Consider the following 25,674-nt stretch of genomic DNA (forward strand, 5'->3'; position numbering starts at 1 on the left):
TGGGCACTGATCAGGAGGCACTGCTAAGGCTGTACTGATAGGTGGCACTAAAGGGCTCATGGGCACTGAAAGGTGGCACTGATAGGTAGCACTGATGGGCACTGATAGGTGGCACTGATTGACACTGATAGGTGGCACTGGTTGGCACTAATAGGCTGCAATGATATGTGGCATTGATGGGCACTGATCAGGAGGCACTGATATGGCTGTACTGATAGGTGGCACTGATAGGTGGCACTAAAGGGCTCTGATGGGCACTGAAATGTGGTACTGATAGGCGGCACTGATGGGCACTGTTAGGTGGCACTGATGATAGGGCACTGTCTAGCAGTACTGATGGGCACTGGTAGGTGGCACTGGTGGGCACTGGTAGGTGGCACTGGTTACCAGCACTGGTGGGGACAGTGTGGGACCAATGTCCCTCTTATATAAGCCTGTGATCTGTTTCTCCTCACTCTGTCAGTGTGAGGAAAACAAAAAGCTCATGGCCGGCTTCTGTTTACATTGTGTGATCTGCTGTCATAGGCTGACAGCTGATCACGTGGTAAAGGGCCGTAATCGGCCCTTTACTACGATCTGTGATCATCCGGGTCCCAAGAACTCGGCGATCACACAACACACCACCTGCACACTTCAGGGGGAAGAGCAAGAACAGGAGGACTTCCAGGTATGTCCTCCTTGTATTTTAGGCCTGCACTGTAGCCGTCTTTCAGCTAAAGCACGGGTGTGAAATGGTTAATTTGCTTTTCCTTCTCAATTAGATACATACAGTACCTGCTAATTTTGTCCGGTTCTTCATTAGAAAAAGATAGTAAAAGTAGAAATGAAAAGTTAGCAGAGTAGAAGTAAAACTTTTTTTTTTTTTTTTTTTTTTAACTTACATCTAATGTGAAGATTGTTTAAATAAAAAATACTGAATGTTTGCAATTTTGCAAGCTAAATAATGAATTGACTGAAACAGTCCAATAACTTTACCAATGTATAAAAAAAGAAAAAATCTAGTTAGATTTGAGGTAAGTTCCTTTTGCTTAAGCAATACAGCCCTGAAATAATTGAATTTTAGTCTAAAAAAAAGTAAAGGTGTTACAGTGTCCTGTGCCTTGGCAACACCTGGAAGTGCAGGATATTTTTATTTATTCCCAACTGCAAAACTAAGCCAGCAGGGACGCAAAAGGGAGGTAAGATTAAGTTGCTGACTGGACTTTCATAAAAGAGAGGTATGGCCAAAGCTTTTTTGGCAATACTTCCCTTCTGGTCACAGAAGTGCATTTACTTTTACTGTCCTGTGATACAGAGTCAGCTTATAGCCGGCTAAAGCCTGCTGTATGCTGACGTCATGGAGCTGCTCCAGGCTCTAGAAGGATTCCAACCACATTGTCTAGATCCACTCAGCTGCCTGATTGACAGGTGACTTTGCCCTTCAGCGCGTGGCTGAGAGTCAAAGCAAGCTGCACCTGTGTCCTCTACAGCCCAGCACTCCTAGAGGGCAGAGAACTGAGCGATCAGTGGTCATGAGATCACTCAGTTCTTGGGCTTACATCCGACATACGACAGATGCAGCATCACACCAATGATGCTACACAATATAAAAGTTTTCAGAAGAAAAAAACCAATACATAGCTTGATTGAATATAATTGGTGATAACTGTATTTAAAAAAAAAAAAAAAAAAAACATGAATGAATGTATAGAACAAAATCAGTAGAATTGATTATTTAACATTTTTAAATACACTGTATACAGTAGATAACACCATTTAGAGAGTACACTTTAAACCCCTAACTTTGTCAGTTATAAATGAATGAGTGATTCCAAGATCTTTTGTCAAAGCAGTTTTGAAATATCAGACCAACCCCTATTTCATTTGACATGTAGTAACAACTGAAAACACAAACCTTAAATCTGAACCGATTTTTGCTCTGTATTTCTGCAGTGAGATGCAACTCCTCTACTTCTGTCCCAAAAACAGTAGGAGTAGCCAGTCTTTTTAGATGAGCGTCAAATCCTGTTGGAAGTCATTCAAAAGTTATTATCATGTATTTATACAAATAAAAAAAAAATAAAAAAATGACATTAGGTAAAGCAATAAATGTAAATGTTCTATATTTCCAACACAATATATTGAAGAAACTAGTTGCAGCTCCTATATGGTGGAACTTCAAAATAATTACCCGGTCTACAATGTTTCATTCTACCTCCTCTGTCAATGATAGTACATGTTTTCATCCTGTCAATTTTTTTGTTTTTGTTTCTAGCAGATTTGTATTTTTAGACCCCGTTCACACTGGGGCGACCTGTCAGGCGACCTGGTCGTCTGACAGGTCGCCGTAGGTCGCCTGCCATAGAGAAGCTGTGGACCCGTTCTAATAGGAGCGACACAAGTCGCTCCAACTTAGAAAAAGGGTCCGGAGCTTCTTTGGGGCGACCCGGAGCGAACTGCATAGACTTCAATGAAATGAAGTCCGTGCCGGCCGCTCCGAGGTCGAGGTGTGAGCTGCGCACCGCGGCCTGTGAGGTCACCCCGGCAAGTAGCGTCGCCCCAGTGTGAACGGGGTCTAAATCTATTCCCATCATTTGACAGGAAGCAACCCACAATCCCAGATCAAACTTGTAAAATACTTGAAATATTTTCCAAATCAAGTTCTTATAGGTTTGTCATCATGCACCTCTTCCAACCTTATAAAATGCAAGTGAATATACATGTTATGCTTTATTTGTATTGCGCATTCCAAACATTGTATTAGGATTGATTATCTCTCGTGTTATATTGGCAAGAGCAATGAGTGACAGACAGCCCAGAAATCTCAAAGAACTGGAAGACTTTTGTAAGTAAAAATGGGCAAAGATACCTCAAACAAGAATTGAAAGACTCTTGGCTGGCTACAAAAAGCGTTTACAAGCGGTGATACTTGCCAAAGGGGGCAGTACAAGATATTAACTCTGCAGGGTGCCCAAACTTTTGCAGATGCCATTTTTTTGTTTTCTGTAATTTAGAAAGTGTAAATGATGGAAATAAAATCTAACTTTTGTTGACATATTATAAGAATGTCTAATCTGTAATTTGTGATTTTTCCATCTTTCCTTGGCTTCTTTATGCACATTAATACAAATTTTTACCTGGGGTGCCCAAACTTTCGTTCACCACTGTACATCCATTAACAGTCTTGTATTTTTAACCACTTTTGGCCCGGAAGATTTTCCCCCTTAATGACCAGGCCATATTTTGCGATTCGGCACTGCATTACTTTAACTGACAATTGTGCGGTCGTGCGGCGATGTACCCAAAAAAAATTGATGTCCTTTTTTTTTTTTTACCACAAATAGAGCTTTCTTTTTTTTTTCTTTTTTCTTTTTGACCCCAGATCTTACAATAAAGAGACCCTGTCCTGCTTATTTCTATTACAAGGAATGTTTACAGTTGACAGTGATCCATTTTTTTTTTAAAAGGGACAGTGTAAAAATAAAAAATAAAAGGTAAAATAAATAGGAAAAAAAAAAGTTAAAGCGCCCCGTCCCTCCACGCTCACGCGCAGAAGCGAACACAAGTCGTGCCCACATATGTAAACATTGTTCAAACCACACAGCTCTTCAGCGCTGTGGTAGTTCATTGAGAACTATAAGCTGACAGCCACTAAGAATGTCGGGGCTTGCCGTTTATTCAGACACACAGAGCTCTGTGTATGAATGATGCGGCTGGAACATGTAACATGTTCCCAAAGGTGAACTTATCCTTTAAGCTTTGATAAAAAAAATCCTGGAAGTTGATTGGTTTCTATGCAGAGCTGCCCCAGATTTTGCACTCTCCAGTTTTAGTAAATCAAACTCATTGTGTCTAAATAGATGCAAAAAAAAAAAAAGGCTGCTGAAACACTACACAAATCCTTACATTTTATTGTACATTGTAGAAGTCAAACTTAGCCCTCCTACCTCCCAAGCCACCTCTATTGAAGAACGAGGACACCCATCACTATATCACTACATGAGTTATAGTTTTGCTAGTATACATAACTATTTTCATACTCAAATGTTAATTATAAGGATAAAAAAGATCAATGCCTATTTAATTTTGTTTTAGTAAGCACTCAGGGCTTAGGACCGAAGTGCCTACTTTCTGTCTTATGAAAGATATACATTTAAAAATAAAAATAACAACACATTCTGGCATTTTGTTAAATGGATATTTAATCAATGTACTTTTATTCTCTCTACCTTTTGTGGTGGACGTGTTGCCAACAACTTCATACCCATGATTTTGGGAGAAGAAACACCAAGGTGCAGCTCTTTCACTATAAGGACTCCAGCAACATCCACGTTGTTTACAGGAAGCCTGAAAAAGAAAGGTAATGTCAGCATGTCAGAAAAAGAGTTCTAGAGAAACCGCTAATGCAACCATGAAAACACTGCAGCTGTGCTAAACTCAGAAAGTTCTTTTCAATTTTTTTATTAAAGGCCACTTTTAAAAAATATTAAATGAACATTTATTTACAGGAAAAAAATGTGCGTTTTTCAAGTGTTCCCACATAGGTCCAACTGTGAATAATTGAAAAATAGTGAAGCAAATAAACAAACAAATTGAACAAATAAAATGTGAGTGTTATAAATGTTAGAAACGAATAGTACTGCAGATATACATGATGCAATCAAACATAACAGTGGTGATAACCCCCAAAAATCCAAATTAAAAAATTCCACTTAATAATAACGTGCAAAAAACTGGTGTGATCATATGTACATATCCAATACATGACAATAAAGTAAAATAATGAGGACAAGGTGATGGTGACACCTCCTAGTGGTACCACTCAGTGTATCAAATGCTCTGATGACAAAATTAAAAAAAAGTGAGCAAAGTCCTTCAGATTAACACACTTCTGTAAGTGCTGTGTGCTCAGTAGGCAAAAAACGTGTGCCTCTCCACCGATCAATGTATGTGCTCATCTAGTGCGGGTTCATATAAGCCTTCCCTTTAAGGGTTTAACTCCAGTAACTGGCGACTTGCCTCCTGTTTAAAATACTAAAATGACACTCACATTTTAAATGCACTTCCTCCAGTGCACTTGGACATATAGCTTGACACATTAGGGGTGCATAGCCCCCTTTGTCTAGGACCTAGGTGACTGTAAAAGAAGGCTATGCACCCCTAATGTGTTGATCTATTTCAAGTGCACTGGAAGTAGTGCACTTTAAAATGTGGGTATCATTTTAGTATTTTAAAAAAAGCATTGAATTTATACAGCTTAGCACGATGTCAGTATTTTAATTCTTTGAGCACCATCTGCAAGAGGATCACTGCAAGTCTCCCTAAGGCTCCTTTTAGGGCCCTTTCACACAGGCGATCCGATCAGATCCGTCTGTCAGTTTTTTTAGGCGGATCTGATCGGATCCTCCATGCAGCTCTATGGGGCAGCGGATGTCAGCGGAGACACCTCCGCTGACACCCGCTGCCATCCGTATCTGATCCTGTCCGTGAAATCTGGACAGATGAAAACCCTATTTTTCCATCCGTTCAGGGATCGGATCGGATGAGAGCGGACAGGAGGTCCGCTCTCATCTGATCCCCCATAGAGAGCAGCGGGAGCTGTGACACCTCCCTCTCCACACTGCAAGCGGAGACGGAGCTGTCATCCGCCGGCTCAGCGGGGATCGGCAGATCGATCCTCGCTGAGCAGCACGGATCTGCCTACGGAGGCAGACCGTGTGAAAGAGCCCTTACACTTGTGCGCTCTGAAAGTCACACGACTTTGACGCAACTTGAAGCAATGCATGTGTGATATTGAGGTCTATGAACCTCAAGTCACATCAAAGTAGTGCAGGGACTACTTTGAAGTTGCACAGATATGAACGGTACTCATTATAAATCACAGGGAACGACTTGTCATGCGATTTTGCAGTCCCAAGTCGCAGGACAAGTCGCACAAGTGTGAAAGGGGTCTAAAACAGAAGGAAAGTTGCCAGTTACTGGAGTTAAACCCTTAAGGGGAAGGCTTATATGAACCCGCACTAGATGAGCACATACATTGATCAGTGGAGAGGCACATGTTGTTTGCCTACTGAGCACACAGCACTCACAGAAGTGTGTTGATTTGAAGGACTTTGCTCACATTTATTATTTTGTCATCAGAGCATTTGATACACTGAGTGGTACCACTAGGAGGTGTCACCATCACCTTGTCCTCATTATTTCCCTTTATTGTCACATATTGGATATGTTCATTTTATCACAATAGTTTTTTGCATGTTATTAATAAGTGAAATGTTTTAATTTGGATGTTGGGGGTTATCACCACTGTTGTTATTTTTGATTGCATCATGTATATCTGCAGTAGTATTCATTTCTAAAAGTTATAACGCTCAAATGTTATTTGTTCAATATTAGCGGGCTAGTGCTTCACTATTTTTCTATTATTCACTTGTCAAAATATACAACCAATTTTGGGGGGCACAGTTACATGTACTACTTTGTCTAAATACAATCAGCTGAGCTAAGAATACCTAAAGTATAATGTCATAGCTTTAGTTTTATATTTTGGACAGATTAGAGAAAAAGTAAACCCCTATCAGTTTTTCACACCATCTACGTCCCAGGGGGGAAATATACCTTCACTTCCTGTTCTGTAGAAATGAAGAGGACATCTCTCAAATGTAATGCAAAGGAAATGTGCTTAGACAGTTGTCTTTTGAATGGTGTCACCAATAGAAGATGTTCACTCTATTCCTACTTTGGTGACAATTGTTTTTTTTTTTGTATTTTTTTTTTATCCGAGTACCATTGGTCACCAGAAGGGATGGGCTCTATGTGCGACTCGAACATCAGCTGTTCATGTGTTCTCTGAACACACAAACAATTGTGATGCTCGGCGGGAAGTTTGCAAGTTTGCATAATGCACTACGCGATTGCAGTGCATTGATTGCTTGCTCACCCCCCCCCCCCCCATCCTGGCTTGCCCGGATGCATTCTTGGATAAGGGTCTGGTATGGATTTTGGGGGGGACCCCACTTCGGTTTTTTTTTCATGTTTTTTTATCTGTATTGCTGGGACCCGACAATGCATTACAACGGCAAGCAAGTTTAAATGATATTTTTTCCTTTAGAAATGTTAGTATTGCTGCAGCAGGCTCCATAAATCATACAGATGTGCCACTTTACAGGCACATTAAGGGGACCCCCCAGGCATGATATTTGAAAGAATTTTTCATTTTTATAGTTTCACTTTAAGCATTAATAAAATCACTGCTCCTATAAAAATTATAGTTTAAAAAAAAATTTCTATTTAACATGTGCCCCAGGACAAAACCCAGGTCTCCATACCCTTTGTATGGCAATAACTTGAATATAAGCATTTGAAATGAGGACTTTTGATTTTTCAGTTCGTATGCTATAGACTTTAATGGAGTTTGCAATGTTCGCTAGAACTTTTCCCCTGTTCAAGATGTTCTGGTTCGAACTGAACAGGGGGGTGTGCGGCCCATCACTAGTCACCAGGACAAAGAATACCTTTACCCAAAAGGAACACAACAATAGAAACCTGACAAGAGGCCATGCTCTTCCCCCCTCTATCCCAAAGCATTGTTGTTCCTAAAACATCCTTGGGGAATTATTAAAGGTCCCTGAGCCATTATAACTGGCATTTGTGGTGTGCGAGAAAACAATAACTAAGCAGACAGACCTATTTAAAACAGTATTAAACCAAAAATGTAATATATTGCAGCTTAGCAAATAGTAGGTGTGGAGGCTGTATTAGTTTTCTTTTTTTTAGGCTTCATTCCTTATGTTTTCACCTAGTGATCTGGCCAGTAACACAGCTTTTCTATTAGAGTGCCTCCACTTTGGATGAAGGAGCACAGGGACACCTTTACAGCACTGTCAGTTCGAATGTGAGGGAAGTGTACGATGTATTAGCAGATTTAGTTACACTAAACAAATTGAAGCCATACTCCAGCTTACTTTGCAGTTACACAAGCAGATACAGCATGAGTGTTTTCATTTTGGGAAAAAGGTTGAACCCAAATAAATAAAAGCTAATCGTTGTAAGCACCCCTGTCAGTGGTAAATGTTTTGCCTCATTCCTGTAACTGCTACGTTTGTAGCAGAACGTGTTTTGTTGAAAAACAAACTTACTAGCCAGCTCACCAGGTGAAATAAAGGGAAGAAATCTTCAAAAAGAAAGCAAATGCAGCAATCACATCTATTAATTGGTAAGCCTCAATAAAATAAAATGTGTTTGCTTTTAGGTTTAATACTACTTTGAGATCTATCTATACCACCCATGCCAGTATCTGTTTCAGAGTGAAATTAAAACTGGTGCGGTTTCTGCTCCTAATTAAAGGTCTATACTTACCTGCTCTGTGCAATGGAATTGCACAGAGGGGCCCTGAACCTCCTCTTCTTGGGTCCCCTGCAGGCACCCCTGGCTCCTTCTATCTGTCCCGTGCCCCCACGGGAAGCACTTGTGCATGCTTGCTCCCGAGCCCCGCTGTCTGTGTCAATGGACGCAGCAGTGGGGTTCGGGAGCGAGCACGCACAAGTGCCCCACCCTCTGCTCCCTCATCACTGGAGTTGATTAACAGGAACTCCCACTGCTATCAATCTGCCCGATGAGGAGGGAGACAGCAGTGAGATCCACTGCACGTCGCTGAATCGGATCAGGCTCAGGTAAGGATGAGGGGAAGGGGGGGGGGGGATCCTGAAGCAAAGAAGGTTTCTTACCCTAATGCATACAAAGCATTAAGGTAAAAAAAAAAAAAAAAAAACCTTTGGGCTTTAGAACCACTTTAACAGAAGGATTGTGGCGGTTTTCAGTATAGAAAACAACTGCAGATACCAGGTTGGACCTGGCATACAGTATTTAAACCATGCAGGCAGCTCACATCCCTCTCTTTGCTTGTGTAGTGATTACATTGTATGAGTAAAGCCTGTAAGGTTAACAACCTTCTTCCTGCCTCTTACACTCAGCTGACCCAGGAAGCAGAGGAAACGCAGCATGCAGCTCCAGCTGAACTGGTCTGTGCTGTGTCTGTTACAGACACAGCATAGGACACAATGCAGTTCGCTCCTCAATAATAAAAGGGCCTGCACCCCTTTTGTTAATTAGCAGCAGCATTTGCTCTTTTTTCAGCTTAGAACATTGGAGCAGACATAAAGCCTTCACCAGTCTTTGTTAGTGTCTGTTACTACCAGTGGGGTGATTTTATGTAGGTGTTGGCATTGCAGGTTTTGTGAGTTTCGGGCTGATGGGGGTGGCATTGAGGCTTCCAGAAGCGCATTTGTGAGGTCAGGCACTGATGTGGACGAGAAAGTCTGGCTCGCAGTCTCTGATCTAAATCAGGCCGACCATGGAATCCACTCACTGCGGTTAATCCCAGGGAAGATGGACCTGATGGAGAAAGAGTCAGTCAAGCACCCTATCAGGCTCTGCGCACTGTCTGTTCAGCTCCGTGCCACTGGTTGCTAGGTTTCTGGCAGCCTACATCATAGTAACCAATAAATCTAATACCTAACACAATAATGGAATATATTAGTCCCACTCTAACAACTCTGGCCTGTCTCTGTATGTTGACTTAGTTTGAGTCCTAATTGCCACCAGTTTCCTTGCCTACAAACTGGTGGTAATTATTTTTGAATTTGTCTCAGCCATAGCAATACTTTGTGAAAGTGGCACACAAAGGTATAATCTAAATCTGTCGCATGTGTCCGAACTCATACTGAAACTGTTTCAAGGCTTGAATTAGGTGCAGGATTTTTGGACCATACCACCAGAAAAGTGCCATACATTCCCCTAATTGGATTTTCCACTGGTTTGGTGAAGGGCTTTTTAATTTGTTTAAATCCACCCTAGCATATCCTGTCTGATAATGGCCAAAACAGTCACTAAAAAAAGGGCCTAGAACAGCTGTATGAGGTCTAGACAAATGGCTGTATAAATATTAAGCTGTATCTGTTTAGCAAGCCAATGGTTTAGGAAACAGCGTTGGCCCAGGAGGAAAAAGCTATAGTCTGCATTGCTGTTTCCATTATTCTAGTAAAGGCTAAACCTTTATGTTTTTTTTATTTGGGTTTGTTTTTTCTTTAGTTTTTTTTTTTTTGTGATGGTAAGACTAATGTGATTTTTACTGGTTTACTGGAGAACTTTATGGTTCCTTCAAATCCACCTCACCATAATCTACCTGGTTATGCAAACTGAATATATATCACTGAATCACTAAGAACTGGATGGTTTCTTACCTCTGAAGCTCCTTCCTCTGGATGACAGTCTATCCTGGAATCCACATGAATGTTAATGCACTGGGGTTCAAATGGAGGTGGTTGTGATGTAGGTGCATCTGTTTTTGAGAAAGAAAAATAGACATTTATTCTTATTATTCTATTTTACCAAGTAAAGAGTAAACTGATGGACAGATTTATCATTAAAACAAATCATGTGCAGAAAACATATTAAAAACTGGAATTTCTTCTTTGAATAATAATTTTTACTGACCACTGAAATTAATTAATGCTCAAGTGGTAGCGTTAATACGCGTTTCGGCACGTCAAGCATTTTTTCTGCCAAAATGCTGCTGCACCGGAATGCACTGACAGTGGGTTTTTTTCTGCCTTTAAATGTATTTAATTGCCAATGTGCATGGACAAAGAGGTTAACATTAAGTGGAGATTAAAGGCAGAAAAAAAAAAAAAAAGTCAAACACTCCTAAAAATGGCTTTTTTGACATCCAGAGACCTAAACTGATGACCTATATGGGTTTTTTAACCATTGCCTTTGTAGAATATAGGTAAAGATGTTTGTTCCCTTTTCATGGGTGCATGGCTTGACATGTTGGGTATCAACTTACTTGCCATACCCTTATCTTTTATATCTTGCCAGAAAAAAAAAAAACCTGGGTAACTTATTGCATTTACGTGCCCTAAATGTAACCTTAGAGTATTTTTTTGCTGAATTTTTGTGTTTCGTTAAATCGCTGCGCTAATATTGTGTGGCATTAAAAAAATTGAACTACAGTTACATTTTATTCTCTACGGTGTCTTCTTTCAGAAAATACCTCATGTTTTGGTGGGTTTTAGGTAATTTTTAGGGAAAAAATTATTTTTAACCATATGTGCGGAAAAACAAAAAACAGCTTTATAAGGCTGATTACTTTTACATAATTTGCAGGTAAACCCCCTGTTCTGTGGTTTGCAGGCTCTCCTGCTCCTCCCAGGAGCCTGGAACTCCAATAAAAGCAGTTAGAATGAGGTCTGAAGTTTCCATAAACAGTACTTGTCAACTTCCCAATGCTATCACAGAGGGGAGTCTTGTTAGACACATTTGTGATAACAATAAAGGTAAATGAAAAAAATAAATAAAAAAATTAGATAAAAATAAGATAAAAAAAGCACCCCCCTTGCGCACACAAACATGGATGCCAACGCACACATAGGGCATGCATCTACATCTTATGTATGTAAATGATTGCATAACATACAGTATATTGGGAATCAGCGTGCACGCTCAAGTGAGAGAAATAATTTTAGGTCCCTCAATTATAGTTACCTCTAAACTAATGAGCTGAAAAAGCCAGTTACAGCATCAGCTATTGATCATTTTGGGTACTGCAATTTGTAAACCGTTTTACAAGTGCACACACTTTTGAGGTTTGACGTATTTGTTATTTACTCAACTCTACCTCATCTTTGTATTTTGTACAAAAAAAATGGAGATTCAATGTGTTTGTGGGCAGTAAAATCTTTTTTTGTGTATTGTCTTTCCTGAAAATCTATTCCCGATAAACAGTTGCGCAAATAGCATGCAACATTAAAAAAATGTAACCAACATCTTTTTATTGTACAGGGCCTCTGGCTTCAGAAAATATATAATATTCTGGGAGTTTAAATTCATTTTATACCCAAAAATGCTGATTTTAAGGTGTGTGAAAAGAATGAAAAACATTTCTCCAGAGGGGAAGTGGTTAAATAAAAAAGGCTGGACATGACCATGACATTACATAGTCATCTATTTGTTTAGGATTCAGTATTCAGTCAATTATTCACTGATTTGTAAAGCCAAGTTCACACAGCTGAGGAAGTTGAAGAAGCTGCACTGTCTCTGTAAATAATAGTAATAATAATAATTATTATTATTATTATTAATAATATTAATATTATTTTAAATGAACTATTTTAAACACACCTAAACCCAATATCAGGTGGATTCAGAGTTTTATTCTCAATATCTCTTTACTGAAAGGTTTTGGTTAAACAAACAATAAACTATTTAAAGTACCATCAAATCAAATGTTTGTCAGGGATTCCGTGTTTTACAGGGGAGGGAGAGCAGTGTTTTATGTGTGGGGGGGGGGAGCAGGGTTTTAATGTGGAGGGTGCAGTGTTTTAGGGGGGATGCAGTGTTTTTATGTGGAGGGATGGTGCAGTGTTGATATATAGGGGGATGCAGTGTTTTAAGGAGAATGCAGTGTTTTAATGTGGGGGGGGTTGCAGTTTTTTAAGAAGGGCGCAGAGTTTTTATGGGGGAGGATGGTGCAGTGTTGTTATATGGGGGATGCAGTGTTTATATGAGGGGTTTCGTGTTTTTTTTGGGGGGATGCAGTGTTTTTAAATGGAGGGATGTAGTGTTTTTATTGGGAATACAGTGTTTTATATGGGGGATTCAGTGTTTTTATAGGGGGTTCAGTGGTTTTCACCTGGGGGTCGCAGTTTTTTTATATAGGGGGATGCAATGTTTTATTGGGGGTTGCAGTTTTTTATGCAGGGTTTGCAGTGTTTTTATATGGGGGTGCAGTGTTTTTATGTAGGGGTTTGTGCAGTGTACTTATTGTGGGGGTGCAGTGTTTTTATTTGAGGGATGTAGTGTTCTTTATTTGGGAATAAAGTGTTTTAATGTGGGGGTAAAGTGTTTTCATATGTGGGGATGTAGTGTTTTATGTGGGGGGTGAGGTGTTTTTATATGGGGGTTACAGTGTTTTTATTTATATGGGGGAATGCAGTGTTTTATGTGGGAAGATGCAGTGTTTTCATATGGGTGATGCAGTGTTTTTTATGTGGGTTTACAGTGTTTTCATGTTGAGGAAACAGCGTTTTCATATGTGGGGATGCATTTTTTTGTGGGGGTGCAGTATTTTTATATGGGGCATGCAGTGTTTTATGTGGGAATACAATGTTCTTATGTGGGGGGTGAAGTGTTTTATGTGGGAAGATGCAGTGCTTTTATATTGGTAATCCAGTGTTTTATGTGCGGGGTGCAGTGTTTTTGCATGTGGGGGATGCAGTGTTTTATGTGGGATTCCAGTGTTTTATGTGGGGGGTGCAGTGTGTTATGTGGGATTCCAGTGTTGTATGTGGGGGATGCAGTGTGTAATGGGGGAATCCAGTGTTTTATGTGGGGGATGCAGTGTGTTATGTGGGAATCCAGTGTTGTATGTGGGGGATGCAGTGTGTAATGGGGGAATCCAGTGTTTTATGTGGGGGATGTAGTGTGTTATGTGGGAATCCAGTGTTTTATGTGGGGGATGCAGTGTTTTATGAGGGAATCCAGTGTTTTATGTGGGCGATGCAGTGTTTTATGTGGGAATCCAGTGTTTTATGCGGGGGATGCAGTGTTTTATGAGGGAATCCAGTGTTTTATGTGTTGGGATGCAGTGTTTTAATGGGGGAGGGGGTTATATGTGGGGATGCAGTGCTTTATGTGTGGGTGCAGTGTTTTTATATGTGGGTACAGTGTTTTTATACTTGGGGGTGTAGTGTTTTCAAGTGGGGATGCAGTGGTGTATGTTGGATGCAGTGTTTTATGTGGGATGTGGGGGGGGGGTGCAGAGTTTTTATGTAGGGGTGCAGTGTTTGTATATGGGGGTGCAGTGTTTTTATGTGGGGATGCAGTGGTTTATGTGGAGGGTGCAGTGTTTCAAATGTGGGTGCAGTGTTTTAATACATGGGGGTGTGTTGTTTTCACCTGGGTATGCAGTGGTTTATGTGGGATGCAGTGTTTATTTATGAAGGGGTGCAGCTTTATATGGGGGGGGGTGCAGTGTTTTATATGGGAATGCAGTGTTTTTATTTGTGGGGGTGCAGTGTTTTATATGGGAATGCAGTGTTTTTATTTGTGGGAATGCAGTGGTTTATGTGGGGGAAGCAGTGGTTTTATATGTGGTGATGCAGTGTTTTATATGGGGGTGCCGTGTTTTTATATGTGGGGATGCAGTGCTTTATATGGGGGTGTTGTGTTTTTATATGTGTGGATGCAGTGCTTTATATGGGGGTGCAGTGTTGTGATATGTGTGGATGCAGTGCTTTAAATGGGGGTGCAGTGTTTTTATATGTGGGGATGCAGTGCTTTATATGGGGGGTGCAGTGTTTTATATGGGAATGCAGTGTTTTTATTTGTGGGGGTGCAGTGTTTTATATGGGAATGCAGTGTTTTTATGTGTGGGGATGCAGTGGTTTATGTGGGGGAAGCAGTGGTTTTATATGTGGGGATGCAGTGTTTTTATATGGGGGTGCCGTGTTTTTATATGTGGGGATGCAGTGCTTTATATGGGGGTGCTGTGTTTTTATATGTGTGGATGCAGTGCTTTATATGGGGGTGCAGTGTTTTGATATGTGTGGATGCAGTGCTTTATATGGGGGTGCAGTGTTTTTATATGTGGGGATGCAGTGCTTTATATGGGGGGTGCAGTGTTTTATATGGGAATGTAGTGTTTTTATTTGTGGGGGTGCAGTGTTTTATATGGGAATGCAGTGTTTTTATTTGTGGGGATACAGTGTTTTATATGGGAAAGCAGTGTTTTTATATGTGGTAATGCAGTGTTTTTATATGGGGGTGCATTGATTTTATATGTGGTAATGCAGTGTTTTTATATGTGGGGATGCAGTGTTTTTATATGGGGGTGCAGTGTTTTTATATGTGGGGATGCAGTGCTTTATATGTGGGCGCAGTGTTTTTATATGTGTGGGTGCAGTGCTTTATATGGGGGTGCAGTGTTTTTATGTGTGGATGCAGTGCTTTATATGGGGGTGCAGTGTTTTATATGTGTGGATGCAGTGCTTTAAATGGGGGTGCAGTGTTTTTATATGTGGGGATGCAGTGCTTTATATGGAGGGTGCAGTGTTTTATATGGGAATGCAGTGTTTTTATTTGTGGGGGTGAAGTGTTTTATATGGGAATGCAGTGTTTTTATTTGTGGGGATGCAGTGCTTTTATATGAGGGTGCAGTGTTTTATATGGGAATGCAGTGTTTTTATTTGTGGGGATGCAGTGCTTTTATATGGGGGTGCAGTGTTTTATATGGGAATGCAGTGTTTTTATTTGTGGGGATGCAGTGCTTTTATATGAGGGTGCAGTGTTTTATATGGGAATGCAGTGTTTTTATTTGTGGGGATGCAGTGCTTTTATATGAGGGTGCAGTGTTTTATATGGGAATGCAGTGTTTTTATTTGTAGGGATGCAGTGCTTTTATATGGGGGTGCAGTGTTTTATATGGGAATGCAGTGTTTTTATTTGTGGGGATGCAGTGCTTTTATATGGAGGGTGCAGTGTTTTATATGGGAATGCAGTGTTTTTATTTGTGGGGGTGAAGTGTTTTATATGGGAATGCAGTGTTTTTATTTGTGGGGATGCAGTGTTTTATATGGGAAAGCATTGTTTTTATATGTGGGAATGCAGTGTTTTTATATGTGGGGATGCAGTGCTTTATATGGGGGTGCAGTGTTTTATATGGGAATGCAGTGTTTTTATATGTGGGGATGCAGTGTTTTTATATGGGGGTGCAGTGTTTTTATATGTGGGGATGCAGTGTTTTATATGGGGGTGCAGTGTTTTTATATGTGGGGATGCAGTGCTTTATATGGGGGGTGCAGTGTTTTATATGGGAATGCAGTGTTTTTATTTGTGGGGGTGCAGTGTTTTATATGGGAATGCAGTGTTTTTATTTGTGGGGATACAGTGTTTTATATGGGAAAGCAGTGTTTTTATATGTGGTAATGCAGTGTTTTTATATGGGGGTGCATTGATTTTATATGTGGTAATGCAGTGTTTTTATATGTGGGGATGCAGTGTTTTTATATGGGGGTGCAGTGTTTTTATATGTGGGGATGCAGTGCTTTATATGGGGGTGCAGTGTTTTTATATGTGGGGATGCAGTGTTTTTATATGGGGGTGCAGTGTTTTTATTTGTGGGGATGCAGTGTTTTATATGGGAAAGCAGTGTTTTTATATGTGGGGATGCAGTGATTTTATATATGGGAAAGCAGTATTTTTATATGCGGGGAAGCAGTAATTTTTTATATGGGGGAGTGCAGTGTCTTTATATGTGGGGATGCATTGTTTTTTTATATGGGGGACAGTGTTTTTATATTTGGGGACAGTGTTTTTATATGTGGGGGTGAAGTGTTTTATATGGGGATGCAGTGTATTTATATATGGGGGTGAAGTGTATTTATATATGGGGGTGCAGTGTATTTATATATGGGGGTGAAGTGTATTTATATATGGGGGTGAAGTGTATTTATGTGTGGATGCAGTGTTTTACGTGGGGATGCAGTGGTTTATGTGGGATGCAGTGTTTTTATATATGGGGGGGGGCAGTGTTTTTATGTGGGGGTGTTTTACCAGGGAGGGTGGTTAGTGGTGGTAGGTATCCGCACAGACTTGTATTGGACAGTGGAAGGTAATTAGCACGGCTCCCTCTCTCCCTCCCGGAGATAATGGGACACGAGTCTCACAGACAGAGACAGTCTGTAAAAGTTGGAAGAAGCAGGCAGCGCTCCGACACCACAAATCCTCCGGAGTGACGACACCTACCATCTCCTGTCAGTCTGGACGCTCTCCAGCCCTTCACACTCCCGAGCGAAAGCAATCCTCCATTGCAGAAGCTTACAAAGATGATGGTGAAAAGCACCGACAAATACATTGGGGCTCCGCAATACTTCAGAGGGTTATCCAGAACTGCTGAGAGGCAGCTCAGTGACGGTGTAGCATGAAGATATGTTTCTTCATGCTACACCGGACCTACACTATATACAGTACCCACAGTACGGGAGGGGGAGGGACTGAGGGAGCAGGTAAGTAACACCCCCTCCTGGGTGGGGGTTAGATAGAGCGTCACTGACCTCCAATATGGGGGGGGGGGGGGGTAAATAGCACTAGCACTGAGCAAGCATGGTGGAAACATTTTCATTAGCACTGTCACTGACTACTAACAATGGTGAAAGGATATGTTCAATAGCACAGGCACTAACCACCAATTGGGGAGTATTTATAATATAAGCCGCTGTACTTATACATCTCTCTGATCAGTACAGTGTCACCAAACCAGTGTTGCCAGACAATATCCCTCATCACTGCCATGCCAGTCATTGTCCCTAATTACTGCCACCCACTCACAATGTCCCTTATCACAGCTGCACCACGCACAGTGTCTTTGACTAATGCCACGCCACTCACAATTTAAGTTTTGAAGGGATTGGAGCGCCACACCAGCTTGTACAAACTTTTCAAATATACAGTGCCTTGCGAAAGTATTCAACCCCCTTGAACTTTGCGACCTTTTGCCACCTTTTAGGCTTCAAACATAAAGATATAAAACTGTAATTTTTTGTGAAGAATCAACAACAAGTGGGACACAATCATGAAGTGGAACGACAATTATTGGATATTTCAAACTTTTTTAACAAATAAAAAACTGAAAAATTGGGCGTGCAAAATTATTCAGCCCCTTTACTTTCAGTGCAGCAAACTCTGAATGATCCAATGTTGACCTAAATGACTAATGATGATAAATAGAATCCACATGTGTGTAATCAAGTCTCCGTATAAATGTACCTGCACTGTGATAGTCTCAGAGGTCCGTTTAAAGCGCAGAGAGCATCATGAAGAACAAGGAACACACCAGGCAGGTCCGAAATACTGTTGTGGAGAAGTTTAAAGCCGGGTTTGGATACAAAAAGATTTCCCAAGCTTTAAACATCCCAAGGAGCACTGTGCAAGCGATAATATTGAAATGGAAGGAGTATCAGACCACTGCAAATCTACGAAGACCTGGCCGTCCCTCTAAACTTTCAGCTCATACAAGGAGAAGACTGATCAGAGATGCAGCCAAGAGGCCCATGATCACTCTGGATGAACTGCAGAGATCTACAGCTGAGGTGGGAGACTCTGTCCATAGGACAACAATCAGTTGTATACTGCACAAATCTGGCCTTTATGGAAGAGTGGCAAGAAGAAAGCCATTTATTAAAGATATCCATAAAAAGTGTCGTTTAAAGTTTGCCACAAGCCACCTGGGAGACACACCAAACATGTGGAAGAAGGTGCTCTGGTCAGATGAAACCAAAATCAAACTTTTTGGCAACAATGCAAAATGTTATGTTTGGCGTAAAAGCAACACAGCTCATCACCCTGAACACACCATCCCCACTGTCAAACATGGTGGTGGCAGCATCATGGTTTGGGCCTGCCTTTCTTCAGCACGGACAGGGAAGATGGTTAAAATTGATGGGAAGATGGATGGAGCCAAATACAGGACCATTCTGGAAGAAAACCTGATGGAGTCTGCAAAAGACCTGAGACTGGGACGGAGATTTGTCTTCCAACAAGACAATGATCCAAAACATAAAGCAAAATCTACAATGAAATGGTTCACAAATAAACATGTCCAGGTGAATGGCCAAGTCAAAGTCCAGATTTGAATCCAATCAAGAATCTGTGGAAAGAACTGAAAACTGCTGTTCACAAACTCTCTCCATCCAACCTCACTGAGCTCAAGCTGTTTTGCAAGGAGGAATGGGCAAAAATGTCAGTCTCTCGATGTGCAAAACTGATAGAGACATACCCCAAGGTGGCGCTACAAAGTATTAACTTAAGGGGGCTGAATAATTTTGCACGCCCAATTTTTCAGTTTTTAATTTGTTAAAAAAGTTTGAAATATCCAATAAATTTCGTTCCACTTCATGATTGTGTCCCACTTGTGGTTGATTCTTCACAAAAAATTACAGTTTTATATCTTTATGTTTGAAGCCTGAAATGTGGCAAAGGGTTCGAAAAGTTCAAGGGGGCCAAATACTTTTGCAAGGCACTGTATTTATTTCGGCATAGCCAACACATTTTGGGGGCTCAGCAATCCCCCTTCATTAGGGCTAAAAACAGGATGATGCAGGCACTTGGATTGGAAAGATTTCTAAGTCCATCCTTTGTGCCAAGGAGCTTATTTGTGCCTTTTTCCCACAACCATCCAGTGAAAGAAAGCCAATTGTGAATCCAGGGGTTGCTCATAGGAAGTGGACAAGGTCAGGGAATTGCTGGCCATAGTGCAAATGAAGTTCCAAGGCACACAGATGTGCAGGCCTGCGGGTGCTCATCTTGCTGTGCACAGGTACGCATATGGGTGAGCGCATCCACCATGGATATTGGTGCCAAGTGGGCTATATACATTAAGTGCAGCAACTGTACTAGTTAGTTGTTGTCTGAGCTCCAGCATTCCCTTTGTTCCTGTATCTGACCTCTCTTGAACTCCTCCTGTCCTAACCTCAGTTTGTCTCTGGATCCTGCTCTCTAGGGATGAGCTTCGAGTTCGAGTCGAACGTACGTTTAACTCGAACATCGGGTGTTCCTTTGTTCGAAGAACAATGAACAAACGTGGCCGTTCGCTGGAAATTCGCCCCCCATAATGCAATGCTTGTGATTGGCCAAAGCATGCACCTTGACCTGTATGCTTTGGCCATTAACAGCACAATGTCCCATCAGAGCCATGATTGGCCAAAGGCAGGGTGCCTTTAGCCAATTATGATTCAGGAGCTAAGTCCACGCCCCACACTATATAAGGCTGCTGCCTCTACGGCAGCTGTTGTGTGTTAGAGGACGAGATAGCAGTGAGATAAGGCAGGTAGTTAGTGAATTGTGCATTTTATATATGAATAGATCAGCCAGTGTACTATGTATATATGTATATATATATTCGCTTTTGCAGGATGTACCAGATAGTGGCATATGTTATTGCAGGATAGATGTCAGATAGTGCAGTATATATATATATATATATATATATATATATATATATATATATATATATATATATATATATCAGTTATTGCAGGATAAATATCAACCAGTGCAGTGTAATGTAGGGCTGATTCTTATGTTACACAGTGTACTGCAGTCAGTTTTGTGCTGTGCTGTGATTGTTGTAGTGGGGCCACTGAAGTGTATTGTATACAACACATCCGTGTCACCCCACTGATACCCATTTTTATTCCATTGATATATATATATATATATATATTGCTTTTTAATTTATTTATTTTTTGCAGCATCGGGCTCTGTTGCTGCAATATTAGTTCTCCCCCTTCTTTGTCGCTAGTGCGTCCTTTCTGTGTCAGCAGCGTTTTTTTTTTTTTTTGGTTTTGCGCACCAGCACTACTAATATCAAGGGCATAATTGCTGCCCCCTTGTGCATCTCAAGTGCTATTCCTTCTGCTCCAGACGTGGGTGTTTTTGTTGTTGGCACACCAGCACTAATAATATTAGGGGCACAATTGCTGTACCCCCCTTGTGCATCTCAGGCGCTATGCCTTCTGCTCCAGGCGTGGGTGTTTTTGTTGTTGGCGCACCAGCACTAATAATATTAAGGGCACAATTGCTGTACCCCCTTGTGCATCTCAGGCACTAGTCCTTCTGCTCCAGACGTGGGTGTTTTTGTTGTTGGTGCACCAGCACTAATAATATTAAGGGCACAACTGCTGTACCCCCTTGTGCATCTCAGGCGCTATTCCTTCTGCTCCACACATGGGTGTTTTTGTTGTTGGTGCACCAGCACTAATAAATAATATTAAGGGCACAATTGCTGTACCCCCTCATGCATCTCAGGCCCTATTACTTCTGCTTCACACGTGGGTGTTTTGCCAATCTGCTAGTAATACACCACCTGTTGATTTCACCAGCAGGCAAATTTAATTACCCCAATTGCTGAACTGTAACAAAAAAACTGTCCCAGCCATCCATGTGCTCAGCATCTAAATGCTAGCTTGGCCAAATTGCTAACACTACAGCTGCTGCCTTTTCATCTGGTAGACTCTGCCCCCTTTCATGAATTTGTGGAATGTGCTGCACCACCATGGCAGGTTCCAAAAAGACATTTATTTTGGTAAGACCATTCCAGCTCTCTACCATCAGGTGGAAGGTGGTGTTTTGGCCTAGTTGGACAGAGCAGTCAGTAGGAAGGTTCACATTACTGGTGACACTTGGTCCAGCAGGCATGGACAGGGAGGTTATATTTCTTTCACGGCGCACTGGGTAACTTTGCTGGCAGCTGGGAAGGATGTAGGACAATGTTCAGTGCTAGAGCATGTTCTGCCACCATGCCTCCAAAAAGCTGTTGCTAATTCTGCCTCATTTGTTTACTCCACCCCCTCCGCTTAATCTTCCTCTATGTCCTCTTCTGCTGAATTGTCCTCTGAACCAGCAGTGCTCCCTAAGTGTTCAAGGGGCTACGCAAGCAGTCAGGATAAAAGATGCCATGCATTGCTTCAGTTAGTCTGTCTAGGTGACAGAAGACACAATGGGCCAGAGATTTTGTCAGCTCTCCAGGGGCAGGCTGAGAGGTGGTTGATGCCACGGCAGCTTGAGCCAGGAATGATTGTATGCAACAATGGCACCAACCTTCTCTCCGCCCCCTGACAGAGACACTTGACACATGTTCCATGCTTGGCACATGTCCTGAATCTGGTGGTGCAGTGTTTCTTTAACAGGTACCCAGGATTACAAGATTTTCTGAGGCAGGCCAGAAAAGTCTGTGGCCATTTCCAGCAGTCATACAATGCCAGTGCTCGGGTATCTGACATTCAAAGGGAATTCAACCTGCCCACCAACCGCCTCATTTATGACATGCCCACCAGGTGGAACTCAACATTGGCAATGCTGTAGCGGCTGCACATGCAGCAGAGGGCCATCAATGAGTACCTGTGTGAGTATGGCACAAGGACAGGTTCAGGGGAGCTTGGCTTCTTTTTGCCATGCCAGTGGCTGCTGATAAAGGATGCATGCACTGTCCTGTCACCATTTGAGAAGGCCAGAAGGATGGTGAGCTGGCATGATGCATGCATCAGTGACACTATCCCTCTAGTCTTCCTACTGGAGCACACACTTCATGGAATCATGGACAGGGCACTTGAGGCAGACCAGCGAGAGGAAGAGGAGGACTTCCTTTCCTCACAAGGCCACCTTTATGCAAATATCATTCCTGCTGGGCCACAAAAAACACAGGAGCAGGAGGAGGAGGAGGAGGAGGATTGTGGCAGCATGGATGTAGAGGATAACATATAACAGTCTTCAAGAGTTGGGTGTCATTCCCCAGAAACCCCAGGAGTTGTACGTGGCTGGGGAGAGGTTGCTCCTGCTGACAATGTCATCCTTAGTGACCCAGAGGACTCAGAATTGCATGCCTGCAAGGGCTTCCTGATTCTGCAAAGCCTGCGAAAGGACCAGAGGATTCATGGTATCAAGGAGAGAGATTATTACTGGTTGGAAACCCTTCTTGATCCACATTGAAATGGTAAAGTTGCAGAGCTCATCCTGCCTGCACAGAGGAAGCAGAGGATAAAACATCTTGAGGATGCCTTGAAAAAAATTTGTGTAACACCTTTCCAGACACTGGGAGGTTGACGTTCTCTGGACATGTTTCGGTGGCATTGTTCAGCCAAAGATGGAGAGGTGGAGAAGGTGGCCAATGCCTTTAAACAATTGCTGACCATAGCCTTTAAACAATTCTTTAGTCCTCAGCACCCAGGGCTGTTAGGTTTAAGCAACCACCAGCAGCATCTCCATCATATAGTGCAGTATTATCTAGGGGCAAGAGCAGGCTTGGAGACCTTTCCAACTGAGCCTCCACTGGGTTACTGGGTCTTGTGGATGGACCACTGGCCAGAACTTGCTCAATATGCAATCGAGCTACCGCCCTGTCCTGCTTCCAGCGTGCTTTTCGAATGGACATTCAGTGCTACTGGAGGTTTTGTGATGGATAAAAGAGTGCGCCTGTCCACAGACTCTGTTGACCAGCTGACATTTATCAAAATTAATGAGTCCTGGATCAACAGCAGCTATCAAGCCCCTGATGCTGATGTAATTGATTGAATTTGCTAGGGGTCTGGCATCCCTTAAAGACTGCATATGCTGCCTATCCTATTCCTGAATCTTGATTATGCTAGCTTCCAACAATGTTTTTGGTTTAGGGCACCACCAACACAAAGGCCCAATTTTTCTGCACCTGTATGACAAGTACATTCGATTTGAATTTTGTATGTAATTTTTAACAGAAGGGCCCCTTCCTGTGCCCAGGAAGAGTAACTGTGAGGGGTTGCGTTCTTCAGGCACCACCAACACCCAATGCCCAATTTTTCTGCACCTGTATGACAAGTACATGCAATTGGAATTTTGTATGTAATTTTTACCAGCAGGGCCCCTTCCTGCACCCAGCAAGTGTAACTGCGAGGGGTTGCATTGTTCAAGCACCACCAACACCCAAGGCCCAACTTTTCTGCAACTGTATGACAAGTACATGCAATTTCAATTTTGTATGTAATTTTTAATAGCAGGGCGCCTTCCTGGGCCCAGCAAGAGTAACTGCGAGGGGTTGCATTGTTCATGCACCACCAACACCCAAGCCTAATTTTTCTGCACCTGTATGACAAGTACTTGCGATTTGAATTTTGTATTGAATTTTTAACATCAGGGCTCTTTCCTGCGCCCAGCAAGAGTAACTGCGAGGGGTTGCGTTGTTCAGGCATCACCAATACCCAAGGCCCAATTTTTCTGCACCTGTATGACAAGTACATGCAATTTAAATTTTGTATGTAATTTTTAATAGCAGGACACCTTCCCAGGCCCAGCGAGAGTAACTGTGAGGGGTTGCATTGTTCAGGCACCACCAACACCCAAGGCCCAATTTTTCTGCACCTGTATGACAAGTACATGCGATTTGAATTTTGTAGCGAATTTTTAACAGCAGGGCTCGTTCCTGCGCCCAGCAAGAGTAACTGCGAGGGGTTGCGTTGTTCAGCCACCATCAACACCCAAGGCACAATTTTTCTGCACCTGTATGACAAGTACATGCGATTTGAATTTTGTATTGCATTTTTAAAAGCAGAGCACGTTCCTGCACCTTGCGCCTACGCTTTTCTTTTTTTATAAAATTGGCGTACCAGATCCAAATCTATACCAGACCCGAAGGGACTGGGGGACCCTGCTCTGTTTTTTTTCATGTTTTTTTATCTGTATTGCCGTGAGCCAACAATACATTACAGCCACGAGCAAGTTTAAATTACATTTTTTCCTTTAGAAATGTCAGTATTGCTGCAGCAGGCTACATGCATCGCACAGATGCCCCACTTTACAGGCACATTAAGGGGACCCCCAAGCACAATATGTATAGGAATTTTTCATTTTTATTGTTTTACTTTAAGCATCATTAAAATCACTGCTCCTTTAAAATAGATTGTTTTTTTTAAAAAAATTGCATTGGTACGTGCCCCCCCAGGGCAGTACCCGGACCCCCATACACTTTTTTGGGCAATAACTTGCATTTAAGCTTTTAAAATTAGGACTTTTGATTTTTCATGTTCGAGTCTCATAGACTTCAATGGAGTTGGAATGTTCTGGTGTGAACTGAACCGGGGGGGGTGGTCGGCCCATCACTACTGCTCTCTTGATTATCCGCCTGCTCTGATGATACTGACCTTGGCCTGTACCCTGCCCATTCTTCTGTCTGCTATCCATGCCTGATCTGACTGTCTATTACGGACCTAGCCCACCTCACCATACACACTGTCTTATCTGCCTGCTCAGCATCTCTTGACCAGCATGTTGCCTACCTGGTCATCTGCCAGCCAGTACCTGCCACCCTGTTTGTTACCCGCAGAAGTCTTCTGCCAGCCTGCCATCTTTCAAGTCAAGGGTCCACTGTTCCTGCTGCCATCTGCTGTCCGGACGATCTGATCCATTGCTAGTGAAGCACCAGCCAACTCAGTGCTTGACACCCCACGGGCACTTGTACCTCACCATGCTCTTGCGGCCACTCAATACCAGTGGCTCTTGAGCTGGAACTGTAAGAGAGGCCATCCTTATCATGTCAGGCTCTATAACCAGGTACGTGACAGGAGGGATGTTAAATAGCATTGCCTTGACCATCAATGTAGAGATGGTAAACAGCCCTGACACAAATCAACAATAAGGGGGGGGGGTGTTTAATTGGACTTACGCTGACCACTGATGGGGGGATGTTGAATAGGAATGACAGTAACCACAATTAGAGGCATGTTAAAAAGCACTGACACTCACCATCAACGGGGGATGTTATGTAGGAGTGTCATTGACCACCAACTGGCATGTTAAATAGCCCTGACATTGATTATCAATGGGAGGATGTTAAATAGGGCTGCCACATACCACCAATGGGGGGTGGCATTAAATATCATTACAACTGACCACCAATAGGCACATGTTAAATAGGACTGCCACTGACTACCAATGGGGAGTAGCATTAAATAGCACTGGCACTGACCACCAATAGGGGCATGTAAAATAGGACTGCCACTGACAACCAAAGGGGAAGCCAACTAGACTTTATTTTTATTTTTTTTAATTTTGGCTAGAGCAAGGGAGGATATAACCCCTATCAGATTTTTTTTTATTTTTATTTTTTTACCA

At 42.1% G+C, this 25,674-nt stretch overlaps 1 protein-coding gene across 1 annotated transcript in view; it reads right to left on the minus strand.

The window, feature by feature from the left end:
• SI (sucrase-isomaltase) overlaps nt 1–25,674 on the minus strand; it is a 331,665-nt gene that overhangs the window by 300,647 nt on the left and 5,344 nt on the right. The window contains exons 2-4 of the mRNA XM_082249620.1: nt 10,221–10,318; nt 4,209–4,326; nt 1,895–2,004 (exon numbers count right to left, since the gene is read on the minus strand). Of these exons, the coding sequence (XP_082105746.1) occupies nt 1,895–2,004; nt 4,209–4,326; nt 10,221–10,318 (326 nt within the window). The remainder of the gene's footprint in view (nt 1–1,894; nt 2,005–4,208; nt 4,327–10,220; nt 10,319–25,674) is intronic.

Source organism: Pelophylax lessonae, assembly GCF_965119305.1.
Source record: "Pelophylax lessonae genome assembly, chromosome: 3".
Lineage (NCBI taxonomy): Eukaryota > Metazoa > Chordata > Amphibia > Anura > Ranidae > Pelophylax > Pelophylax lessonae.